This window comes from Protopterus annectens, chromosome 1.part0 (genome assembly GCF_019279795.1).
Source record: "Protopterus annectens isolate FY-2018-M chromosome 1.part0, PAN1.0, whole genome shotgun sequence".
NCBI lineage: Eukaryota > Metazoa > Chordata > Ceratodontiformes > Protopteridae > Protopterus > Protopterus annectens.
In genome coordinates this window covers 492,859,801-492,882,182 of record NC_056725.1, presented here as the reverse complement: position 1 = coordinate 492,882,182, position 22,382 = coordinate 492,859,801, and the positions used below count along the sequence as shown (strand labels likewise).

The 22,382-nt window shown below is 37.6% G+C and overlaps 1 protein-coding gene across 2 annotated transcripts in view; it reads right to left on the bottom strand.

Moving 5' to 3' along the window:
• The window catches only part of TMEM63B (transmembrane protein 63B), a 2,399,602-nt gene that overhangs the window by 1,184,042 nt on the left and 1,193,178 nt on the right, over positions 1–22,382 (bottom strand). For both annotated transcript variants that reach the window (XM_044060665.1, XM_044060674.1), the window contains one exon: positions 18,795–18,881. In XM_044060665.1, coding sequence (XP_043916600.1) covers positions 18,795–18,881 — 87 coding nt within the window. The remainder of the gene's footprint in view (positions 1–18,794; positions 18,882–22,382) is intronic.

Sequence of the window (22,382 nt, the reverse complement as noted above, 5' to 3'; positions counted from 1 at the left end):
TACCAGTTAGGGCACTGCCATTCGGTCTCTCGACAGCCCCCCAGAGTGTTCACCAAATGTATAGCAGTTGTGGTAGCTCATCTTCAACTACAAGGATTCCAGGTGTTTCCATATCTAGACGATTGTCTTCTTACCGCTCCAACCAGGAATCTCCTAGTCCGCAGCCTCTCTTACACTCAAGGTCTCGCTCTCCTCTTGGGGATTACAATCAGCAAGGACAAATCTCAAATTTCCCTAACAAAGACACTGGAATTTATTGGGGCAGTCTTCGACACAACATCCTGTCCTGCTTCTCCCCCCCCTCACAGGCTTTCAAAAATAAGACACCAAATCCAAGACCTTCTTCCTCAGACCTATGTACCAGCACACCTTGTACTGCAACTCTTAGGCTCCATGGTGGCTGCCATTACATTAGTACCACTGGTGAGGGTGCACATGAAAATCCTGCAGTGGCTCCTTTCTGCATAATGGTCATTTTTAACTCACCCACTCCACCACATGATGCGTCTTACAAAACACTGCAAGGAAGAAATATATGGTGAATGAAGCCACAAATGAATCTTTGGTGTTGACCATTCTGTCTTCCCCAGCCCACGGCCATGGTGACCATGGATGCTTCCCTGTTGGGGGGGCATTTCCAGGGAAAGATGGTCCAAGGCACCTGGTCCCCCATGGAGGCCAATTTGCACATAAATGTCCTGGAACTGAGGGCAGTTCTCTTAGCTTTGCAAGTGTTTCATCCATCCCTACCTTCTGGGACTATTGCAATTCAGTCAGACAACATGTCAGTCGTCTGGTATATCAACAAGCAAGGCAGAACCAGGTCTTACCTCCTGTGTCGGGAAGCCATGAGGATTTGGCATTGGGCGATAACTTCCAACCACTTTCTTATAGCAATGCACATTCCCCGGAGTAGACAATCTGAGCAAGAACATCCTGAAGCCTGAGTGGTCCCTCAACCCTGTAACAGCGGATCGGATTTTCCGACACTGGGGCAAGCCTTGCTGTGATCTGTTTGCTTCCCCCCTAAACAACAAATGCAGAAGCTACTTTGCCCTGGTCCCCCCTCAGGGGGAACCCCGAGAGATGCTCTAATGCACGATTGGCCCCCAGGTCTTCTGTATGCCTTTCTGCCATTTCCCCTCATTCCAAAATTTCTCCAGAAAGCTCAGAGGTTGAGAAGCAAAGTGATCCTCATTGCCCCCTATTGGCCCCATCAAGTCTGGTTCCCGTTTCTATGGCCTGATCGGATTCACAGCCCGTGGATCCTGGATCATTCCCAAGACCTGTTATCTCATCCTCAGGGACTGATTCATCCAAATCTCTACAGTTTCACGCTCACATCTTGGTTCCTCCTCTTCCAATGATTGCCAGGCTGCCTGACATCCCATCTCCTGTTCGTGAAATTCTTCTGGCTTCACACAAACCTTTCACCAGGAAAGTTTCTTCTAGTAAATGGACTAGGTTTTCTATTTGGGCCAAAGATCAGAACATAGATCCCTTCTCTATGTCTATTCCAAAGATCCTTCAATACCTGATGACTCTTTTAGATGCAGGAGCCTCAACATCAACGATCACAGTACATTTAGCAGCTATTGCCAATTTTCATAATGGATTTGGTAATTCTTCAATTATGTCACACCACCTAAGCAAAGTGATCCTCATTGCCCCCTATTGGCCCCATCAAGTCTGGTTCCCGTTTCTATGGCCTGATCGGATTCACAGCCCGTGGATCCTGGATCATTCCCAAGACCTGTTATCTCATCCTCAGGGACTGATTCATCCAAATCTCTACAGTTTCACGCTCACATCTTGGTTCCTCCTCTTCCAATGATTGCCAGGCTGCCTGACATCCCATCTCCTGTTCGTGAAATTCTTCTGGTTTCACACAAACCTTTCACCAGGAAAGTTTCTTCTAGTAAATGGACTAGGTTTTCTATTTGGGCCAAAGATCAGAAGATAGATCCCTTCTCTATGTATATTCCAAAGATCCTTCAATACCTGATGACTCTTTTAGATGCAGGAGCCTCAACATCGACAATCACAGTACATTTAGCAGCTATCGCCAATTTTCATAATGGATTTGGTAATTCTTCAATTATGTCACACCACCTATGCAAGACATTTTTGAAAGGCGTATTACATGTTAAACCTCTGGTCAAGCCTCCCTTAGAAGCCTCGGACTTGACTTTGGTGCTTCAGTCTCTCACAGGTCCTCCTTTCGAGCCCTTTGATTCATGTGATTTAAAGTTTTTGTCATGGAAAACCTTACTTCTAGTAGCACTTACCTCAGCAAGAAGAGTAACTGAGCTGCAGGCCTTGAGTGTCAAGAAACCTTACTTGCTCTTCCACATGGACAGGGTGTCCCTTCATACTGACCCTTCTTTCCTGCCCAAGGTCATTTCTGGATTTTCCATTAACCAATCTATTGACCTGCCGGTTTTCTTCCCTCAGCATTCTAATAGAGGGGAGTACCTTTTGCACACCCTTGATGTGCATCAGCAGCTTCGTTGTTATTTGGACAGGAATAAATCTTTCAGGAAGATGGATCAATTGTTTGTGGCCTTTGCAGGACCCAGATTGGGTAAACCTGTTTCCAAAGTGACTTTATCCTCCTGGCTTAGAAACGTCATTACCTTTATCTACTAACAGAATAAGCTATCCTTACCATCCAAAATAAAGGCTCATGCTACCAGATCTATGGCTATTTTTGTAGCATTTCATTCCAGAGCCTCTATGGATGATATCTGTGCAGCAGTCACTTGGGCAAGACGTCATATCTTCATATCTCATTACAAACTGGATTTGGCCTCCAGGGGATGAGCATCTTTTGGTTCTATGGTGCTCAGGATATCCTTCCTTAGGGCCACCCAAGACTCAAGTAGCTGGGGACTCGGTCCTAATGGTAATGAATAAACAAAGATATACAACATCAGATAAAGAAGTTATGTCTTACCATAATGTTCCATCTGTGTTGTAGAGCTTTGTTCATTCATTACTTCCCGCCCTCCTTCCCCCTACCTGGACTCCTGGTGGACTTAGGAACTCCTGGTTAGGGTATTTGCTCAGACAGAGCATTCTGCTATTTTTCTATTACTACCTCTATTACATAGGGGTGGGCAAACTCGATCTGGAGTAACTAGGAGAGGGGAATTATGGGTAGGTCTTAGCTGACAGTTTTTGGCTGGCGTGAGCTAAGAAATGGCCGTATCGGTTCTGAGAATTGAACCAAAGTCCTAATGGTAATGAATGAACAAAGATCTACAACACAGATGGAACATTATGGTAAGACATAACTTCTTTTTCTTAAATTTCAAACTGACATTTTCCCGCCCAGCACACTACACTCACTTTAACTGCATCACAAAGTCTACTTATTTACAGTAACAAATGCAGACTTTAACTGTCAGATACTTCCAAACAGTAAAATAACATTCAGTGCCAATGAGAGAGAAAACAGTACTTTAACATTAAACTCTACAGGAAACGTAACTGGTAATCATTTAAAAACCTTATGCCATAAAACATACAAGCATACAACTGTCAGGGAGACCCAATTTATGTCAAAAGCCGGTAAGCAGCTTTTTGTTCATACAGGTACCAATATATATTCTGAAACAATCAGAAGTTATAAATATTAAAAAAACTAGTTAATATATACTAAATCATAGATATGCCCTGTTATCTCATGTACCCCAAACAGTTTTGATAAATAATCTAAGTGGTGACTATGCCTGTGTAATAACTCAGAAGAACATTTAGCAGGGCAAAGGGTTATATATTATTTGAAATAAAGCATATCATCTTAAGGTCATAAAAGCAAAGATAGCTTACTGTTCAATTATATCAGTCAATAAACCAGTAATATTATACTAATATACTAAAAGCATAAACAGTTATTTAATTTGTATACGAACAAAAAAAAGTATAGAAATGAAAAAGCAAAAAGAGAAAGAAAAGCAATAAGAAAAATATTGTCATGACATACCTTACTTGAAGATTTAGCAAGTATAAAACACATTAAAGTCCAGTTGTAGTAGATGCTTTGAGAGATTTAGTGGGAACAGCAATCTTTGACTCAGTTTTTTGTTTTTTCTTTTTAACATCAGTTCAAGAAGATTTATCAGTAGCTCTCTTCAGAGATGCAGATGCCCATTCCATATATTCAGGTAAGGAAATAATGTTATTGTTTTTAATAAAGGCAGTGGCTTCCTCTAGGGCATTAAATGATCTAATTTCATTCTGATTTAGAAATTTTATTCTGGCAGTAAAGACAACCTGAGTTTTGATGTTATTCTGATTTAACAGTTTTATTAATGGCCAAGCTTTTTTCCTCTGTTCCAAAATCCTGGTAGAATCGTCATTATCAAACCTAATTGAGTTTTGATTAAATTTTAATGGACTTTTCCTCCAGTCATATTTTAGGACCAACTCCTTGTCGAAATAAGATAGAAACTTTATGACTATTGATCTGGGAGGAGTAGAGGAGGATGTTGACACTGGCTTTCCTAAAGCTCTATGAGCACTTTCAATACCAAAGGACAGACCCTCCTTTAAATCTAAAATCTTTGGAATCCAGGTATTCAGGAAAGAAATTATATGTTCTCTTTTAGCTCTCTCAGGGATGCCAAAAAATCCTTATATTTGACCTTCTCTCCCTGTTTTTCAGGTCATCCACTTTATTGAGAAGCCAAATGTTTTGTTTGATGAGAAAATCTTTCTGGCTTTCTTCTTCCTTCAGTCTTCCATCAAGATCATTCAGGGATGCTGCTGTATAAGTTCCTTGAGAGAATCTGTTTGTTTCTGACAATTTTCCTTGAGGTTTTGTAAATTCTCCTTAAAATCATCCATTTTAGTGAGAGTTCTTGTAGAGCAGATGTCACAAGCTGCATTTCTTTTTTTAAAGCTATGTCAGAATGAGAAGTCTTTGAAGTGCTCATATTCACAAATTATATATTCTCCTTTATAATTTGACAGGAAAAAATTCCTATGTTCACCAAAGTTACTAATAATATAGTTTATACTTTCATCTCTAAAATTCTAAGTATTTTTGCTAAAATAAAATAAGTTATATCCTGTTTTATACTAGTTTCATGGAGCTTTGAAAAACTGCTGCTATTAGTTGGCCATCTTGGCCCCGCCCCCTCTATGCAAACATTTTTTAATGACTGCATGTGAAGAAGATTTCATGAAATCCATCAGTATCTATACTTTGAATGAGCATCCATCAAAACCAGAAACATCATTCCAAGGCATGGTCGGCATGCAGTTTGCACCATTCCTCCTCAGTCTATTCAAAAGGGCAAAAAAATTCAAATGATTATCATTTACTGTTAGCTTAACACGCCTCACACAAATTTATTCTTTCATATTCTTATCCAGTGCCACTCAACCACATGAATAATCTGGCTAGGTCTTTCATTCTGTAGATCAGGTTAGGTCTTTTTTTTTCTGGACATTCCAGGATGAGCCTCAGAATAACTTTGTTAGGGGGGGTTACTACTGCAAACCCCAAAAATATACAGCCTTCTTGCTAACACATTGATTCTATTCTTCTGGAATACTATGGCATAAACTTTGGCTTACTTAGTGCAGGCCAGTCTTTTTAAGACACATCCATACATGTGGGATAAAGTTGCATCACTGCTTGTTAGCTAGTCCAGGATTTAACTTGGTCAGTATGCACTGAAATACTGCACATAACATTTAACAACAACAACTGATCAGGTATGCCAAAGTCTGCATTTTTTTCATTTAACAGAAATGGGAACTTATTAGTGCACCAGCATCCGTATGACAATAACCAAGTCCATTTGTGCAACAGCTTTCTTTGCAAGAAAAGGTAAACAGTGGTTTTGATCTATGTATAAAATAAAAACATGACTGTGCAACTATTATAGCAATAACCCACGCCTGGGTGTGGGTAATGCTAAATTTACCCACGGTTGGCGTGGTTTGGTCCCGAGGCGGCCCGAGGACCAAACAAAGCCAACCGTGGGTAAAATTAGCATTACCCACACCCAGAAGTGGGTTATTGCTATTATATGACATTATTTAAGAAAAGAAACTGTTACTTTTCTTAAATAATGGCATAGTATAATGCCTGTTTACTGCCCTTCCGCAGATGTCTTGGCATCCATGGGCAGTTCTGATGTACTGCGCCTGCGCAGTACATCAGAGTTGTAAAGCAACGGAGAAAGCAAGATCTCCGTTGCTTTTGTCTCGCTATGTTAAATGAGTTTAACATAGCGAGACAGTTTTAAAATAAGCAACGGACATCTCCGTTGCTTATTTTAACTGTCTCGCTATGTTAAACTCATTTAACATAGCGAGATAAAAAGCAACGGAGATCTTGCTTTCTCCGTTGTTTAACACTCGCTATGTTAAATGGGTTTAACATAGCGAGACAGCTAAAATAAGCAACGGAGATCTCCGTTGCTTATTTTAAAGCTGTCTCGCTATGTTAAACCCATTTAACATAACGAGACAGTGTTTAAAAAAAACGAGTTATACTAATGGAAAAAAGTCCGGGCGACCGGACCTTTTTCCATTAGTATAACTCGATTTACAACGGGCACGCTGGCCAATCAGCGTGCACGTTTTGGGGGGATCATGGTATAATATACAATCTCTGGATTCCAAAAATCACAGCTAAACATTTCATGTTCTAGTTGAGAGTAATTCTGCCCAGTAGACATCAGTGTAGCAGACATAAATCTAAGGGGTTTCTCACCATCATAAGACATTCTGTGTGGACGGAATTCACCTGTGCTGTACAACTGAAGCATCATAGTAAAGGTTCTAATCTGTAGCAGCTAAACCAATGAACAAATACTTCAGTAGACCAAAACAATGTTTTTTAGATATCAGAAAATGTTCATTCTTATTTCACTACTACCTCCTACATCTCAGTAATATATGACACAAAAGTTCATTCTTATTTTTTTACTAACTACCTCCCCACCTCTGAGTGGTACATGATACAAACTGGTAAACAGGTTTGCAAGATTAGGTAAAACCCATTGTAATAATCAAGTAAACCCAAATAGGTTCTCAGCACAAAAGATCTGTAAAAGACAGAACCTCCAGAAGAGCATTTATCTTAGTCTCTGCAAATTGCAAAACATTTGCCTTACCTACTGTAATTCTTGTAAAAACACATATTTGTTCTTTTTAGCAGCCCTGCATCTTTAATCTCTTCAACCATTCACATGTGTTCTGCAGTGTTCCTCTTGTGTAACCCCAGAAACTAAATCATCACCAAATGAAATGCAACATGAAGCACACAGCACATTAAAAGTTCCACCCTTCTCTCATAACCGCAAAAGTTAGACAGTTATGTGTAATCATTCCTTTCTGAGTATTTGTGGTTATTTCTAAAACCATCCGTTGGTAAATATGATTCATATCAACTGCAGAAATCCTCTGATCACTTTCAACAACACAAAAAGGTCTTCCACACAAGGTGTAAAGTAGTGTTAACAGTTAACATAAAATCAGCACACTGTGTATGTGTATGCGTGCATGCATGTATGTATGCATGTATGTATGCATGCGTGTATGTGTGCAAGCATCTGTTCACTGGGATGGAACAGTGATCCATCTGGTCCATTTTCAAGCTCAGCTTGAGGTTTACAACAAAAATTTAAATAAAGCATAAAAAAATTTAATGGATATAAATTACAGAATCATTGGTGTGATATATGCAGTTATTAGCAGAGTCTACAATTTACTAATCAGTTTATTACTGTAGTAATGTTTTAGGCATTTACAATAGGTTGCATGTTTCTACTGAGAGGTATAAGATAAGGATGAGAGCAATGCCTGAAGGAGTCATTAGGTCAGAAATGGAGAAGACAGGTAGGCTAAAGTAATCAACAATAAAAAGTAAGTGTTAAGAGTTTAGAAACAGCCTAGGGTCTGCACTAAGGGTCTACACAGGAAATTAATCTGTATTGGAATTCATATACATCTATTATGTGTGATGTATGCATTATTAGTACTTAAGGCAAACAGTTATAAAATCTTAAAGTTTTACCAGGTGACAAAAGAGCAGCCTATACTGAATAGTTTACAGATGTAAAGTGTTAAGAAGTAAAAGCCCAAAATCACTGGGAAAAAAAAAAAAAAAAAACATCTTGAAACTCTTGGTACCACTAGACTCTGGCAAAGTAAGCCAGAGAACTGTTTTCTCCCCAATAAATGTTTGTGTTTTATTACAGATTAATTAGGCAGCATTAATTGTACATAACTAGTAAAGCATAAAAACAACTTAAAATAAAAACAGATAGACAAAGGCAGTCTGCAGGAGAATAGCATTAGTCACCACCCCCTCAATCTTCCTCACCCTTAGGAGGTTCCCTTCCATCTCATAGAAACTCTAAGGTGTTTGTTTTTCACACTGTGTTGCAAACACTTAAGGCTTTATCCACAAAGTAAAAGTGCTCATCTTGCTATTTTATTTTCACTTATTAAGGTTTACTGTTTTTATTCCAAGTTATTTACTCATTCCTAGCTATGCAAGATTAATACTACTTAGCTGCCTAAAGAAAACAGTCATGGGTTGCTCTGCTATGTTCCACTAGTGCCAGGGTCTGATTTTTTTGGATTTTTTTAAACATGCATTTCAGTTCTTTGCCTGATTTGTTCCCTTGTGCTGAATATAATTTTTGTTCTTTCAGCCAATGGAAATAAATTATTTTAATTTTGAAGAGTTTGTTACTGTACTATTTTACAGAAGTAAGTGTTTTTTTTTTAACTGTAAGTTAATTTCTTCTGCCTTAGCATGTATAGCATACAAAGCTGATGTGGGACTGAAATTATAGGTTTAACCTCTGCTGGAACGTGAACACCGTCTGCAATTCCTTTTAACTTTTCAATTTCTTCTTTAAATAGACTTTTGTATTTTATAAACACATTTTCCAGGGTTTTACTTTCAGAATTTATGAGACTTTACTTACTGATCTTTAACTGAATTTTGTTCAGTAAACTTAATGCTTCATTTTGTTCTTGATAAGCAACTTTGATATTAGCGACTGCACTGATTTTAGTTGCTCCGCTGAATAATTTTTCAGTTGAAGATTAGATGGGCATTGGAGTGTTGTAGTGGTTACTATTGCTGCCTCACCATCACCCATTCTCATATTTGGTTCCCAGCAGGTGGTCTTTCTAAGTGGAGTCTGCATGTCCTCTCTGGGTTTGTGTGGGTTTTCACTGGAGTTTACAGTTTTCAGGCATGCTAACAAGTAACTGACAATCGTCTAAACTGCCTGCAAGACTGTGTGGTGTGAGTGGCTATGTGTATCCTGCTACGGACATCATCCCATCATGGAATGGTTCTCTGCATTAGGCTTTACCGGGATAGGCTGAGGCTTCTCAGTAACTGAATAGGTTTGAAGTGGGGATCTGAAAGGGAAATAATAATTAAATGAAGGGTTGAAAAAAGTTTAAACATGACAGTTTTAAAAAAGTGATATAGGTACTTGTACAGTAACAGAAAAGAAAATAATCCATAATAACAATATCTCGTATATTTTCACAGTATACACTGGTTTTCTTTTTAACAATTTTCATCACTACTTTACAGAAATCCCCACCTTTTCTTAAAGGAAAACTCCACCTTAGAACAAAAAAAACATTTTTTTTAATGTATCTTTGTTTTTGAGCTATTTTGATGCCTCAAAAATCACGTCAAGTGCTTATTTTACAATTTTAATGTGTTTCTGTCAAAATGGTGGATGATGGGGCTGACCTTGATAATGTGAACTTGTTTTTTTGATTTCATTCCTTCTTCCTAGGATACATTTCAAATCCTCTTTATATGACTCATGCAAGACATAAGGAAGCAGTGATGCTTTCTCACGCCATTAAGACTGAATGGCAGGACTGTGAAGCACTGTCATCTAAACACACCTTCTGTAACAGAGCTGCTTCTATGTTTACCTGCCTGAGCCTCGTTTATGTGTCTGTCAGAGCTTGTACTATGCTATAAATAACTGTTGGCTACTTGCAGCAAAATAAAGTAGATGAATAAGTGGTTTTTGTAAGAGTAGTCTTTTGTAGTCCTAAAAGATTTGACAAACCCTCCCCCACACACACATGCTGAGGTGTGAACACTCTCACTGCAGTAAATGATCCTTACTGTACATTTAATAGTGACAAGCAGTAGGACTCTAAATGTAGTCTGCTACTTCCCAATGCCCTCAGTGAGGATGTTTCTCTCTTATTAATGATGCAGACTGAAAATGTGCTTTACTAGTTCCTCAATTATTTCTGCCATGTTCACCCTCCTTTTTTTCTATTTCATATTTATTTATACTTTGGTAACCAGGAAAGTGAACTGGTCCCAGGACCCTTTTCAGCCACAACTTAGGCTACGCTGGCAAAGATAATAACAATTATAAAATGCAGTTAGCAATACAAAGAATCAGAAATACTGACATAAAGACATTGACCAAGATTGCATGTGCAACACATAGCCAATGTGTGACAGTGACCAAGTAAATCATTCAGCATTTACTAGAATGTATACATTAATAATGCTCAACTATACCGTGTTGTTTACTATAAATAATTCATTGTATGCACACATGTTGCACACACACACACACACACACACACACACACACACACACACACACACACACACACGTGTGTGTGCTCACGCATTTAAACACAGTTAAATAATGCAAGGGCACATTGTAAATGTATGTTAAAGTAAATTCAGCTGTATATTATGGTTGCACTGTAACAATTTAAGGACTGACTCAAAGTCAGTGGGAATCTCATAGTGGATTTGCATGTAGCAGATATGCATCCTCCTCTGGAAGGATTTCACAAAAAAGCATAAAAGACCCTTTTATGAACAGTATCAGTGCACCTAATTGTTAGGGTTGCCATCTTACTCTCTTTCTGCACTTCTGGCCTGTGTGCGTGTGTTGGGGGGGGGGGTTGAAAATGGTAAATGTATTGATACTTTATAAGAAAAAAGTCTTTGATACTATATTTAAGTTACCTTAACGTATAAACTATTATAAATAACATTTAAAGCTTAGCATTTCAATACGGTGTTGCTGCTTATGTAAATTTGTTAGAAGACTTGAAATTTGCCTGTAAAGCCCTGACTGATGTGATTGCTTGGTTTTGCTATGAAAGGGGAGTGTTAAGATCGTCTCTCATCTGCAATAAAAGCAGTGGAAAACAATTCCACAGCTTTCTGTCTTTTTTTATATCAGCTGCTGTGTTCCTGACATTAGCAGGATTAATTGTCCATCTAAGATTAATTGAAAAAGCAAACTAGAGGCTAAAACAAACTTGTAAAAACAACAACGAGAAAAGTACTAATGGGCGATACTTGAAAGACGGCTCAAAAAGTTTAAATATTATTTAAACTTTTTGAGCTGTCTTTCAAGTATCGCCCATTAGTACTTTTCTCGTTGTTGTTTTTACATTTAAGATTGATTGCCCACCTAAGATTGACAGCAGTACCTGACAGGGTAACCTACAAATTTAACTGTGTCTATGATATGTCATGTAGGTGGAGATGAGTTTCTTGGCAAAGTATGTGAGAAGTTGAGTTAAAAAAAAGTAGGTGGGCTTTCCCTTCCTGTGACTCCAATGCAAGAAAGTAACATTTTTAAAAAGTACAAGCAGTTTTCTGGTACCTACACAATGCTGGAACCATATTGTAGGAAGAAAAGAAACCTAATGATAGAGTTAAACTGTATGAGAGGGTGGAGTTTTCCTTTAAATTTTACTTCTCTTAAACAATATTCTGCATGTATTGTTCCACAAAATGAATTAATTTCTATGTAATTTATTCCATCTCTTTTCTAAAGATCTCACCTCCAAGTTCTTTATCACCTTTACACTATTCACTAATTTCAATTATAACTGGTTTAGATTTTGGTTTCCATTTTCTAGAAAATGCTCTTTTGGCAGTTAATAGGAGTAAACGTAGTACAGCATTACTATATCTAGGCAATTCAGATCCTATATTCCAGCTCAAAAGAATTGTTTCCTTAGTTACAACCATTTTCTCTTCCAACATTTCTGACAGAATACTCTGTAGAGAATATTTAAAACTTGTTACAGTTCCAAAAAACATGTTCCCAGCTACCTGTCTCTTTCCCATCACACCTCTGGCATTTGTCCTCCACCTGAGTTAAAATTTGCTAAGTCTGCTTCAGGTATAAAATTCTTATGTAAACACTTAACGAGCAAAAATAAAAATCCTAATCCTTATGGACTTTGTTGCATACATGAGAGCTATGCAAATGTCCTTCTAGTGTTCCTTTGTATAATGCCTTTCCATTTTCTCTTCCCAATCTTTTCTAACCTCCTCTGACTGATTTTTATATTTATCATGAAATATTTTATATGGCCTACTAATTATCCTTTTTTAACAACAGCTTCTGCTCTAGACTCAGCTGAGATCTCTACCAGATCTGGTCTTTCATTTAGCACTCTCCTTTCCCTTCCTCTTTGCCTATACTTCGTTATCAATCCCTAGTAGGGATGTCAGTCTCTAACCTGCAGTCCAAACTTCTGCTTGGTCTCATTCCATTCCATTACTTTCCCTCTCTAGTTACTTGCTTCCTAAACCTTAGCTCTTTTGTTAATTTTCTCCAGTAAATTCCAGACCCCTCTTGACTACTTTCTATACCTCTTCTTGTAGTCATCCCTATTGATAAAATCTCCTTTCACCATTCCCCCGTTAACTTGGTTCTTAGAAAACTTTTGTCGACTTTATAGATATAATATTCTGCATGGTTGTTGTTATTCTCCTGAAGAACCTGCAAACAAAATACTATTCTCTCCTTACTTCTCAAATTCCTCCCACCCAGTTTCATATACATCCCTTTCCACTTTGAGTTATAACCTTCCATTTGTTTAGCCTTAACTGAATATTTCTGAAATATCCCTTCAAGTCAGGCAATTCAAATCAACTTTGTTCTAAGAGGAGAATACAGCTATCCCACTTAACTCTTGCAGTCTTTCCCTCCCAAATAAATTCCTCGTATTTTTATTAATCATGGTCAACTACTTCTTCATTGGTTGATAAAATTATGCTTAAAGTGTACAAAACTCAAGTGACTAGAAATAATTCACTGATTGGATCTTACCATCCATAGCCTCGGTCAAGAATGTCCAGCTTCTCTTACTGTCTTTTGTTTAGTAGTCTCCTCCCACATATTCTTAGCTGATATAATAGAATACTTTTTAATCCGTACACCAAAATACTTAATATTATGTCCCCATAAGCACAGACATTGCTGAACCAATTCACACATGGGTAGTTTACTGCTATAGCCTTTGTTTTATTTTCATTCTTGTATCCTGAAAAGACTTAAAATTGCCACATATTGTTCCACAACACTGAAATATCTCTTGCTTGATTTATCCAGCACAGCAACTTTTCTTGATTTCCACATCAGTTATATATTTGAATTTGTGAGGCACTTATTTTCTTTGTTAATGAATCAAATGTAAAGCAAATAAAAGGAAAGAGGACACAGCTGCCTTGTTCCTCTGTTCAATTTGTTAAAGAAGAATCCTTCCACATTAATTTTTGCTTCCAACCCTTCATATATTCTTCTAATTAATCCTATTATTCTATCACAAATGTAGATAATGCAATTGCCCTACTCATAAAATCCAACTGACTCTGTTGAATGCTTTCTTTGTATCAAGTCACACTACACAGAAAGCAATTCCAGTCTTTCAGTCCCTTCTACATACAAAGAAAGACATGTAGCCATGTTTCACATGTCTATTCCTGTGTCTAATAGTACTGATGCTTTATAGTGTCACATTTATTCATTATTTTTTCAATGTTGCTGGTCCTGTTCAAGTCCAAGGTACATCTATTTCTTCTAGTCATCTGCTGTGTTTTTTTTCTTTCACTCAACCACTTCATTTGAAGCAATGGAAATGTTTCACTGGTAAAGTCTCTGCATGGGCTTTGCTACTGTCATTAGAATGAGCAGCAGTGTCCATTTCTGCTTGCTGGATCACTCTTTCTTGGCTAAACTTTTTTGCTTTTTGTATTTCCAACTTAGCCAGCTTTGCATTCAAAAATGTATTTGATTCTCTAGGAAAAATATTCTGAAAAAAGCTGGATACAGCCGCTTGAATTTCACACCTGCTTCTCCATATTCCCTGACTACTGGGATAAATTTGCTTCTTTTCTGCTTGGAGTACTGAGAATCATCATTTTTACAAACATTCACCTGTTCCCAGTTTTCAATACTTTTCCCTTCTGCCACAATTTTGTCAGAAATTCTTTCTGCTGGTAGGACTGTATCTTTACTGGTATATATCCTGGCTGCTTTCTCATGGGAAGATTCAGAGGATACACATGATGTGCCATCTCAACTAACAAATTGTTTAAGGACACCAGTCCAGTTGCTGCATTTGTATAACATTAATGTCAGTTGTTCCTTCCAGCCTCAATGATACAGCAGAAAAGCTCAGGTTTTCTCTGTGTGCTGTCTTAACTCTACTATTTTTAACTGTTATTAAGAAGCCTCCTGTTCAAGCAGCCTTTTTTCATTTCAATTTCTGATTTTTTTCAGTTTTATCAGTGGCATCTGAATAGCTATTTAAAGCTTCTTCTCTTTTTCTAGACTTTATTTGACTTCATATATTCCTTCAGTGTTTCATTTATTTTAAACATTTCTGACTATATTTGATTTTTATCTTGTAAATTAATAGCAGTCATCTATTGTCCCACAGCTGAAACTGTAACTGCTTTTTCATAAACAGCTGCAAGATTCTTCCCAGATATAGTTTTTTTACTTCTCCTTTTCTGATTTATGTTCTCATATAGTCTCCAAATTCCATGCCTACTGGCATCTAGGCAGTGTAATTACTAGTGAGTAACTGGATTCCACTCAACATGGTAGTCTTGACCTGGCCTTCTTTATAGTTTTCTCAAGGGGAGAGCTCTAATCAACCTGTTGATCAGTGTGTGGCCAACTTGGAAGTTCTTGAATGGTTGAACGATTTATTATTAATTTCTCTGAACTTCTGCTCATTAATACTGGTTGCATTATGGTCAGCACGGACCTCAAAACATGACATGACTGCCTTTTATATTCATCTGTACCAGAAAAAGGTTAAGTTTTATTTTTTCTGGCCTCAAACTCTGTATGCTAAGGAAATGTTTGCATTTCAAACTCTGTACTTTTCTTCCTACCAAGAATAGAATATGAACAGTCAGTACAACGCTTCCTTTCAGGTCTCTTAACATTTTCTTTTTCTTAGGTGTACATCACGATTGAGAATTTTAGAACTGCAATGCTTCACATTGTCAAACTCTGATGTTTTTAAAAAGGGGTTTCCTCCCTTCCTTTCCCTAGACTAGTGCGACCCTGGAGTAGGTTTATTTACAGAGCTGAAGACTGAGGGTGAAACCTCCACAAGGGGTGCTCCCCTGCACAACAACATTGTTCAGAAACATTGAATTTCTTCAATGTGAAGCACTGTGAGTCTAATGCTCAAAGTTTTAGCATACACTGATGTCCCTTAGTTTTACAAACTGTTGGTATATCATGAATTCTACCAAAAGTGTTGTGCTTTTTTGTTCACATTTACACAGAAAAGCTCTGTGTTGTTTACCAAAGCAATACACCAAGTATTAGTTAGCTGTGATGCACTCCATATTGCTCTGTACTGTGCTGTTCTTGTACTCAGCAGCATTGAAAACTGCCTGTTTGCTGCTTCTACTGCTAGAGCAATACTAAGGATATCTCGCAATGTTAGCTTCTTCCTGGTAATAACCTTCTTTGATTAGAATAATTTATTCCACATACAATTATCTTTCTTACTTTTGCTATAATGTTTCTATAAACACAGTCCTAGCTTTCTCAACTTAGTCCCTTACCCACTTGCTGTTAATTAATTAAGCTTTCAAGTATGACAACGGACTTTCTCTCTCTATCTAACGTTTCATTAAATTTAGGATTAAAATGATTCTGTAATAAGCGCACCAGCTGCCCAGAGGTCTTTTTCACTTTTTTTTTTCCAGGAGTCAGGTGCCTCCATTACTAAGGCTATCAGACCAACAAAGAAAAAAAAAATACAGGTCTTTTCATGTGTAATTTCATTCTCAAAAAAAAAAAAAATAAAATAAAATAAAAAAATGTTATTTTTGAGATTTATCCCCAGAACTGAATTTTCCCATCAAAAGCAGTCTCTACAAAAGTTTCCAAATGTTTGTTTTCTTTCCTCCTCTTGTTGATGCCAGTGCTGAAATTCTTCATCTTTTAAACCTCACTGCTATCATAAATGTCCTGTACCTTGTGGATTTACTACAGGTGCTTGAGTGCTAGTAGCTTGTGGTGCACCTTCTTGCTGACATTTGATCAAATAAGCAAGTGATGTAACTCACACTAACCTGATCTCACATTTCTGCATAGCCGTTCCCACAGATGATGTAAACATCACATACCAGAACATAAACCCAATGCCTAAAACTTCACACATTTCCCACCTGTTTGGCCCTTTACCCTAAACATCCACTTCCCCTCCCTAAGTATAAAGTCCCCAGTTGTTCCATAAATCTAAAATTCCAACTCCCCCCTCCCTAAACCTAAAACTCCCACCCTTAACCTAAATTCCCAGAATGCATTTAACCCTAAAACTCTCTCTACTTAAACCTAAATTCCCAAATTGCTTCCTAAAACCATCTTCTTGATCCCTAACCTAAAACTCACTTCACGCACCCAAAATCTAAAATCCCCCCGCTTCCTAATCCCTTGGTAACAGTATACTATATTTGTAGATTATCATCTGTTTTACTTATTTCAGTAACAAAAGTATGCATTAAAAACCTATAATATTAAGCGCTGCATTATCCATATACAATTTTATGTTATACTACTGGAGTTTTGATTTTATAGCTTGTGTAAGATTTAAGTACTCAAAATAAATTTAAGCTTGAAAATTATTTTGTGGCAAATTTCTGCTGCATAATTTTAGACAACTTAGTATCTATAATTATACCTTTGCTTTCTAATCTAAAAACTAAAAAGTCATTTTTTTCAGTCTTCTATGATGCCTGGTTGGAGTGGGGTTGGTATCTTAATATAGCAATGCTGTTTACACGCAACATTCATCTTAATCTATAGTCACTTGCCAGGATTTATCTGAAGGACTGCAGGGGAAGTATAAAGGTCACTCATTCTGCCTGTGCATTAGACTAACATAATTAGCAATAACAATATTTAATTTCAATCCATGGTTTGTCTGAAAAGTACTCATTTTTAAAAGTGAAGCATTGAATGTACACAATTTTAAAGTATTAAAATGCACCTCCAGGAACAACAATGTAAAGAGGTAATGAGACAGTGTTTTGGAAACATTAAAGAATATATGTTAGAAGGACATCACTACATATAGATCAATCTAGTATGTCCAGCATTTTACCTGCTACAAGCCCAGTAGAGCCTGGGTAGTTTGCTTCAGCTCTGATGTTAGGCTTTATTTGCTGTGTTGTTTTTTCCTTTTATCTGAATAAATGCAACTGTGCATGCATACATTTGTATGCACATTTGGGTTGAGGAAAACAAGGAGAGCTGGTGTTGGCAAAGATAAGACACTGGTTAGACACTACAGGACTACAGGAAAACAAGGCATGCTGATGAAGCAATTATCCAGTAGCCATGGCTCCATCTTATGTAAACAATTACAATGAGGCTGCATACCATACTAATGTGGACTTTGAAAGAAATGGATTCTAAGACTATGAATTTCTCGTTTGCAGGTACAAACCTCTATAACGTATAAAACATCAATGGCATACCTCTCAACTGTACAGATTTTTGCAGAATGCCTAGATTTTTGGAACATATTTGTGGTCCGTTTTTCATAAACTTGTGGTTTTCTGGCAAATTAGTATCAAATTATTAATGACTGAAGTTAGAAAATAATGACAAACATTTACATTTCAGGCTTCATAACCTCCAGAAAATTCATGCTAATGCAAAAACAATTAATTCTATCAACTTTCTAAGTTTGTAAGAGCAATATTTAAAAATTGTCCCTATTTTTGGGGCTTTGTATCCCCCTTTTATTTATGCCTTTGTCCAGATTTCTTGCTCTAAGAGGTTGAGAAGTAGGATCAATGGAGACCCACAAAACCAGAAAGGTGATCGCACAATCCAAATTTAACTCCTCCCACTTCCCACGGAGGTTGTACATTTTATTTATGTACAACCATAAACTGCAAATTCCTTGGCAAAGGCAAATCACTGACAGTCTGATGCCCCTGTACTAAACTAACAAGACACAGAATGCTACACACAGTAGCCACATACCTCTCAACATCATAGTGCTAGAAATCTGGACAAAGTCTGACAAAATGGGAGGTCAAAGGCCCCAAAATATGGACCGACTTTAAATATTTATTTTATGAGCTTAGTTGCTAGAATAACAGGGTTTGTGTTAACATGTGTTTTTCTGAAGGATTTGAAGTCTGAAACTCAAATATATGTCATTACTTAGTGACTTCAATCACCAGATCATTACAGTGATTTACTAGAAAAATCACACATTTTATGAGGAACAGACTAAAAATATAAGGCAAAAATCAGGGACATTCTTCAAAAATCGGACAGTTGAAAGGTATGGTTCTGAATCTCCACCCTTTTCTTAGCTGAGCATAACAGACCCATAACAATGACTTCTTAAACATCCTTAATTTTGTAAAAGGCTAACACAATTTTCACAATACGCACACAACACAGATATCTCTATGAGCTGTACTGCATTTGCATGCATTTTGGACATACCTGCTCAAACCCAAAGAAGGCAGCAACAAAACCATGAAGATGAGGAAAGTGTAGCACTTGTGCATTGTAGTTCTGTTCTCTCCTGACCTATGGAAATAAAAATAACAGGAGATGTGTATATGTGTGTGTATATATATATATATATATATATATATATATATATATATATATATATCACAGAGTTATCACATAATAAACAATATTCAAAAGGAAGTAAGTTAAAACCAGGATTTCAGTGCATCATGGGACATCTTGTTTGCAGCAGCATAGGCAGATGAGAGCAGACCTCCTCTATCTTTACTCAAAAGATATAACAGCAATGCAAGGATAGACATATGCATAATCAGAAAAGTGGAGATGTGTGAACAGATAACAGGCAGCAGTGAACAAAACCAACAAAGCATGATAAGGTGATAGCAAAAAATAATTCAAGTGGTAATCACTGGAAAGAGAGGGAAGGTCATTATTTCTGACTATGACAAATTAACAGATGCCTTACAACTTAATAAGCACATTTATTGATGCTTAACACAATTGGTTCATTGGGATAGAACTGATACAAGCAGGAGCCCTAACAACTGCAATAATGTCAGAAAAAAGTGTGTCATATATTACAAAGAACATGTAGTGATAAATGATTACAATACGACATCTTATAAAGCTAATGTAGATCTCCAACACACAGTATTATTATTAGTATTATTATTATTATAATACACTTGTGGATGTGGTATATTTTACAAAAAAGATTATGAAGCAAAATCCTGTCATTTCTGTAAATTACCTCTAAAACATGGGAATATGATAGTCAAACAAAAATTAGTAAAGATCTTGATAGACATAGAGACAAGAAGGAAAGAAAATGATTAGACAACGAAAGGGTGACTTTTAACAGCAGGCCACTACTAAGGTATGTGACATGGAAGGAGATGGCAAAAGAAATGCAGCTAAACAAACAAGATGTAGTATTTGCTTACAGGGGGCTTACTGTTCAAGTTCATGACTCTCTTCAAGAGGAATCTTGATGAGTGGACGGAAGATAGTAGGTTTACCCCGGGTATCACTTCTGTGTCACTGTTAGACAGAGGCACAGTATACTAACCTCGAAAAAGGGCATAGCAAAATTAATTTAAAATGGGTGGCGAAAGCCAAACACACTCTGGCTAGGCTTATAAATGCCCTAGGGCAGATAGCCTAGTATGAACCTATGAACCTATGAAATCATAAGTGAATACAGAATGTTTATGGATAGATAGCTACATAACAGAGCGCAACAAGGCAGTGGTCATTTAGTCTGACTCATCAACAACTGGAGTTCCATCCATACTTCTGGTGACATATTCAGGTGTGGATCCGAGTCATCAAAATACTAAATGTTAAGTAGAGGAGATCTGAGTATTACTCTCTGCTCCCTCTGTCAGAGGGGTAGGGACCATGGCTGTCAACTGCTGCAAAGTTTATCTATAACCTACAGAAGCTGGAGGGTTATCTTCTCTATTTACACTGTGTGTGCATAACTAAGTGAGCTGATGTAAGTCAGAAGGCAAGCAAGTAATGATATCACTGCATATCCTGCCCACTGCATGTGATACAAATGAGATGAAAAACACATCTCTATGACATTAGTGAATGGTCTGTGCATCAATCCCATGGTTTTGTTGTAGAAATGTCAGAAGGACAACAATCATGATAAGGCAGTGACTGACCTGACTACGGCCCTGGGCAGGGCCAGGGGCCACAAGGCAGGTAATTGTTAATATGAATGAGTAGGACACTTGAGGAGAGGTGGCAGATCCACCCACCTCACCCCTCTCAGCTGCATGAAGTAAAGACCCACAAATGTACATATATTGAGAAAACTGCACAACTGTTTCCTAACTTCATACCATGATATTTATTTATTTGTTTAATACTTTCTTTGTTGACTAGGTTAGTCCCACTAAGCCAATGGCCTCTTTTCATGAGAGACACAAGGTGGTAATCCTCCTGACTAGGGAAAATTTGGCTAGGGTACTAAGCAACATCCCATACTGTTTTCAATAAGTACCATGGGATCTTTTAAATCCACCTGCACTACCAACAGTTCAGGCAGATAGGGTTTCAGTTTAGTGTCTCATCCAAAGGACAGCATACTGAGGAGTGCACCCTCCATACCAAACTGCATTGTTCGTATTGAAAAAAACTCAATCCAATTTGCTGACATGGGACTAGAACCCACAACATTCTGATCTTCCAGAATCTCAGACAAGTGTAATTCCTGTTGAGCTACTGAGACTGCTATAATAATATGATGAATTTGTTGTAATAATAGTACAAACAGGTGAAATTAAACCACAGTAAAAGTGCCAGGAGAATGAAGTTCAAGAGAAGGAAAATAAATTAACAGATGAAGGGGACCAAAATAGTCTGAAAACTGTATGGATTTGTACACTCATCATTCAGTCAGTCATTTGTTAACCAGGTAGACCCACTGGGCACACAGTTACTTTTCAGGGTGACTCAGGAGCAATGTCTGGTTAAGTCACTTGCTCAAATTCACACAGAAGGCAAATGAGGCCTTTTCGTTGGGGGGGGGGGGTCAAATCAGAAAGTAATACAAGATGATGGGCTGCCTTGGTTTCATGACTATTTACTGATTTTTATTTTACTGTACTTATTTATTAACCATTTGTTAACCAGCTAAGCTTAATAGACAGAAGTGTCCCTTTTCAGTGGTGACCCAGGAGCATGGTTAACTAACTGAATCACATGGTAAGCAAATGGAGACGGAAGGATTTAAACCTCGTATCCCAGACTACAGGAAATGTTAACAGCCAAGAGCCTTATCTACTGTGCTAACTGACGGAAGGATTTAAACCTTGTATCCCAGACTACAGGAAATGTTAACAGCCAAGAGCCTTATCTACTGGGCTAACTGACAGAAGGATTTAAACCTTGTATCCCAGACTACAGGAAATGTTAACAGCCAAGAGCCTTATCTACTGTGCTAACTGACGGAAGGATTTAAACCTTGTATCCCAGACTACAGGAAATGTTAACAGCCAAGAACCTTATCTACTGTGCTAACTGATGGAAGGATTTAAACCTTGTATCCCAAACTACAGGAAATGTTAACAGCCAAGAGCCTTATCTACTGTGCTAACTGACGGAAGGATTTAAACCTTGTATCCCAGACTACAGGAAATGTTAACAGCCAAGAGCCTTATCTACTGTGCTAACTGACGGAAGGATTTAACCCTTGTATCCCAGACTACAGGAAATGTTAACAACCAAGGGCCTTATCTACTGTGCTAACTGGCAGACAAAGGAAACTAAGCTTTTCTTGAAACAAAAAAAATTGTTCTGTTTACCTGAAGTCTTTAGTTCTTGGTGGATAATGTCTCAGTTTTCTGTTATCTCCAACAGGTGTGATGCACTTTTCCTTTTGTTTAAGGATCAAGGGAAAAATACTGGCAGTTGAATGAAATGGTTTAGGGCATCTAAGGCAATTTCAAGCAAGAAATGGAATTTACCTTTAAAATAACACCTTGTTTTTGTGGAAAACCGTGTAAGGCTTTGTGATCATCAGGGATTGTAGCTCAGATAGTC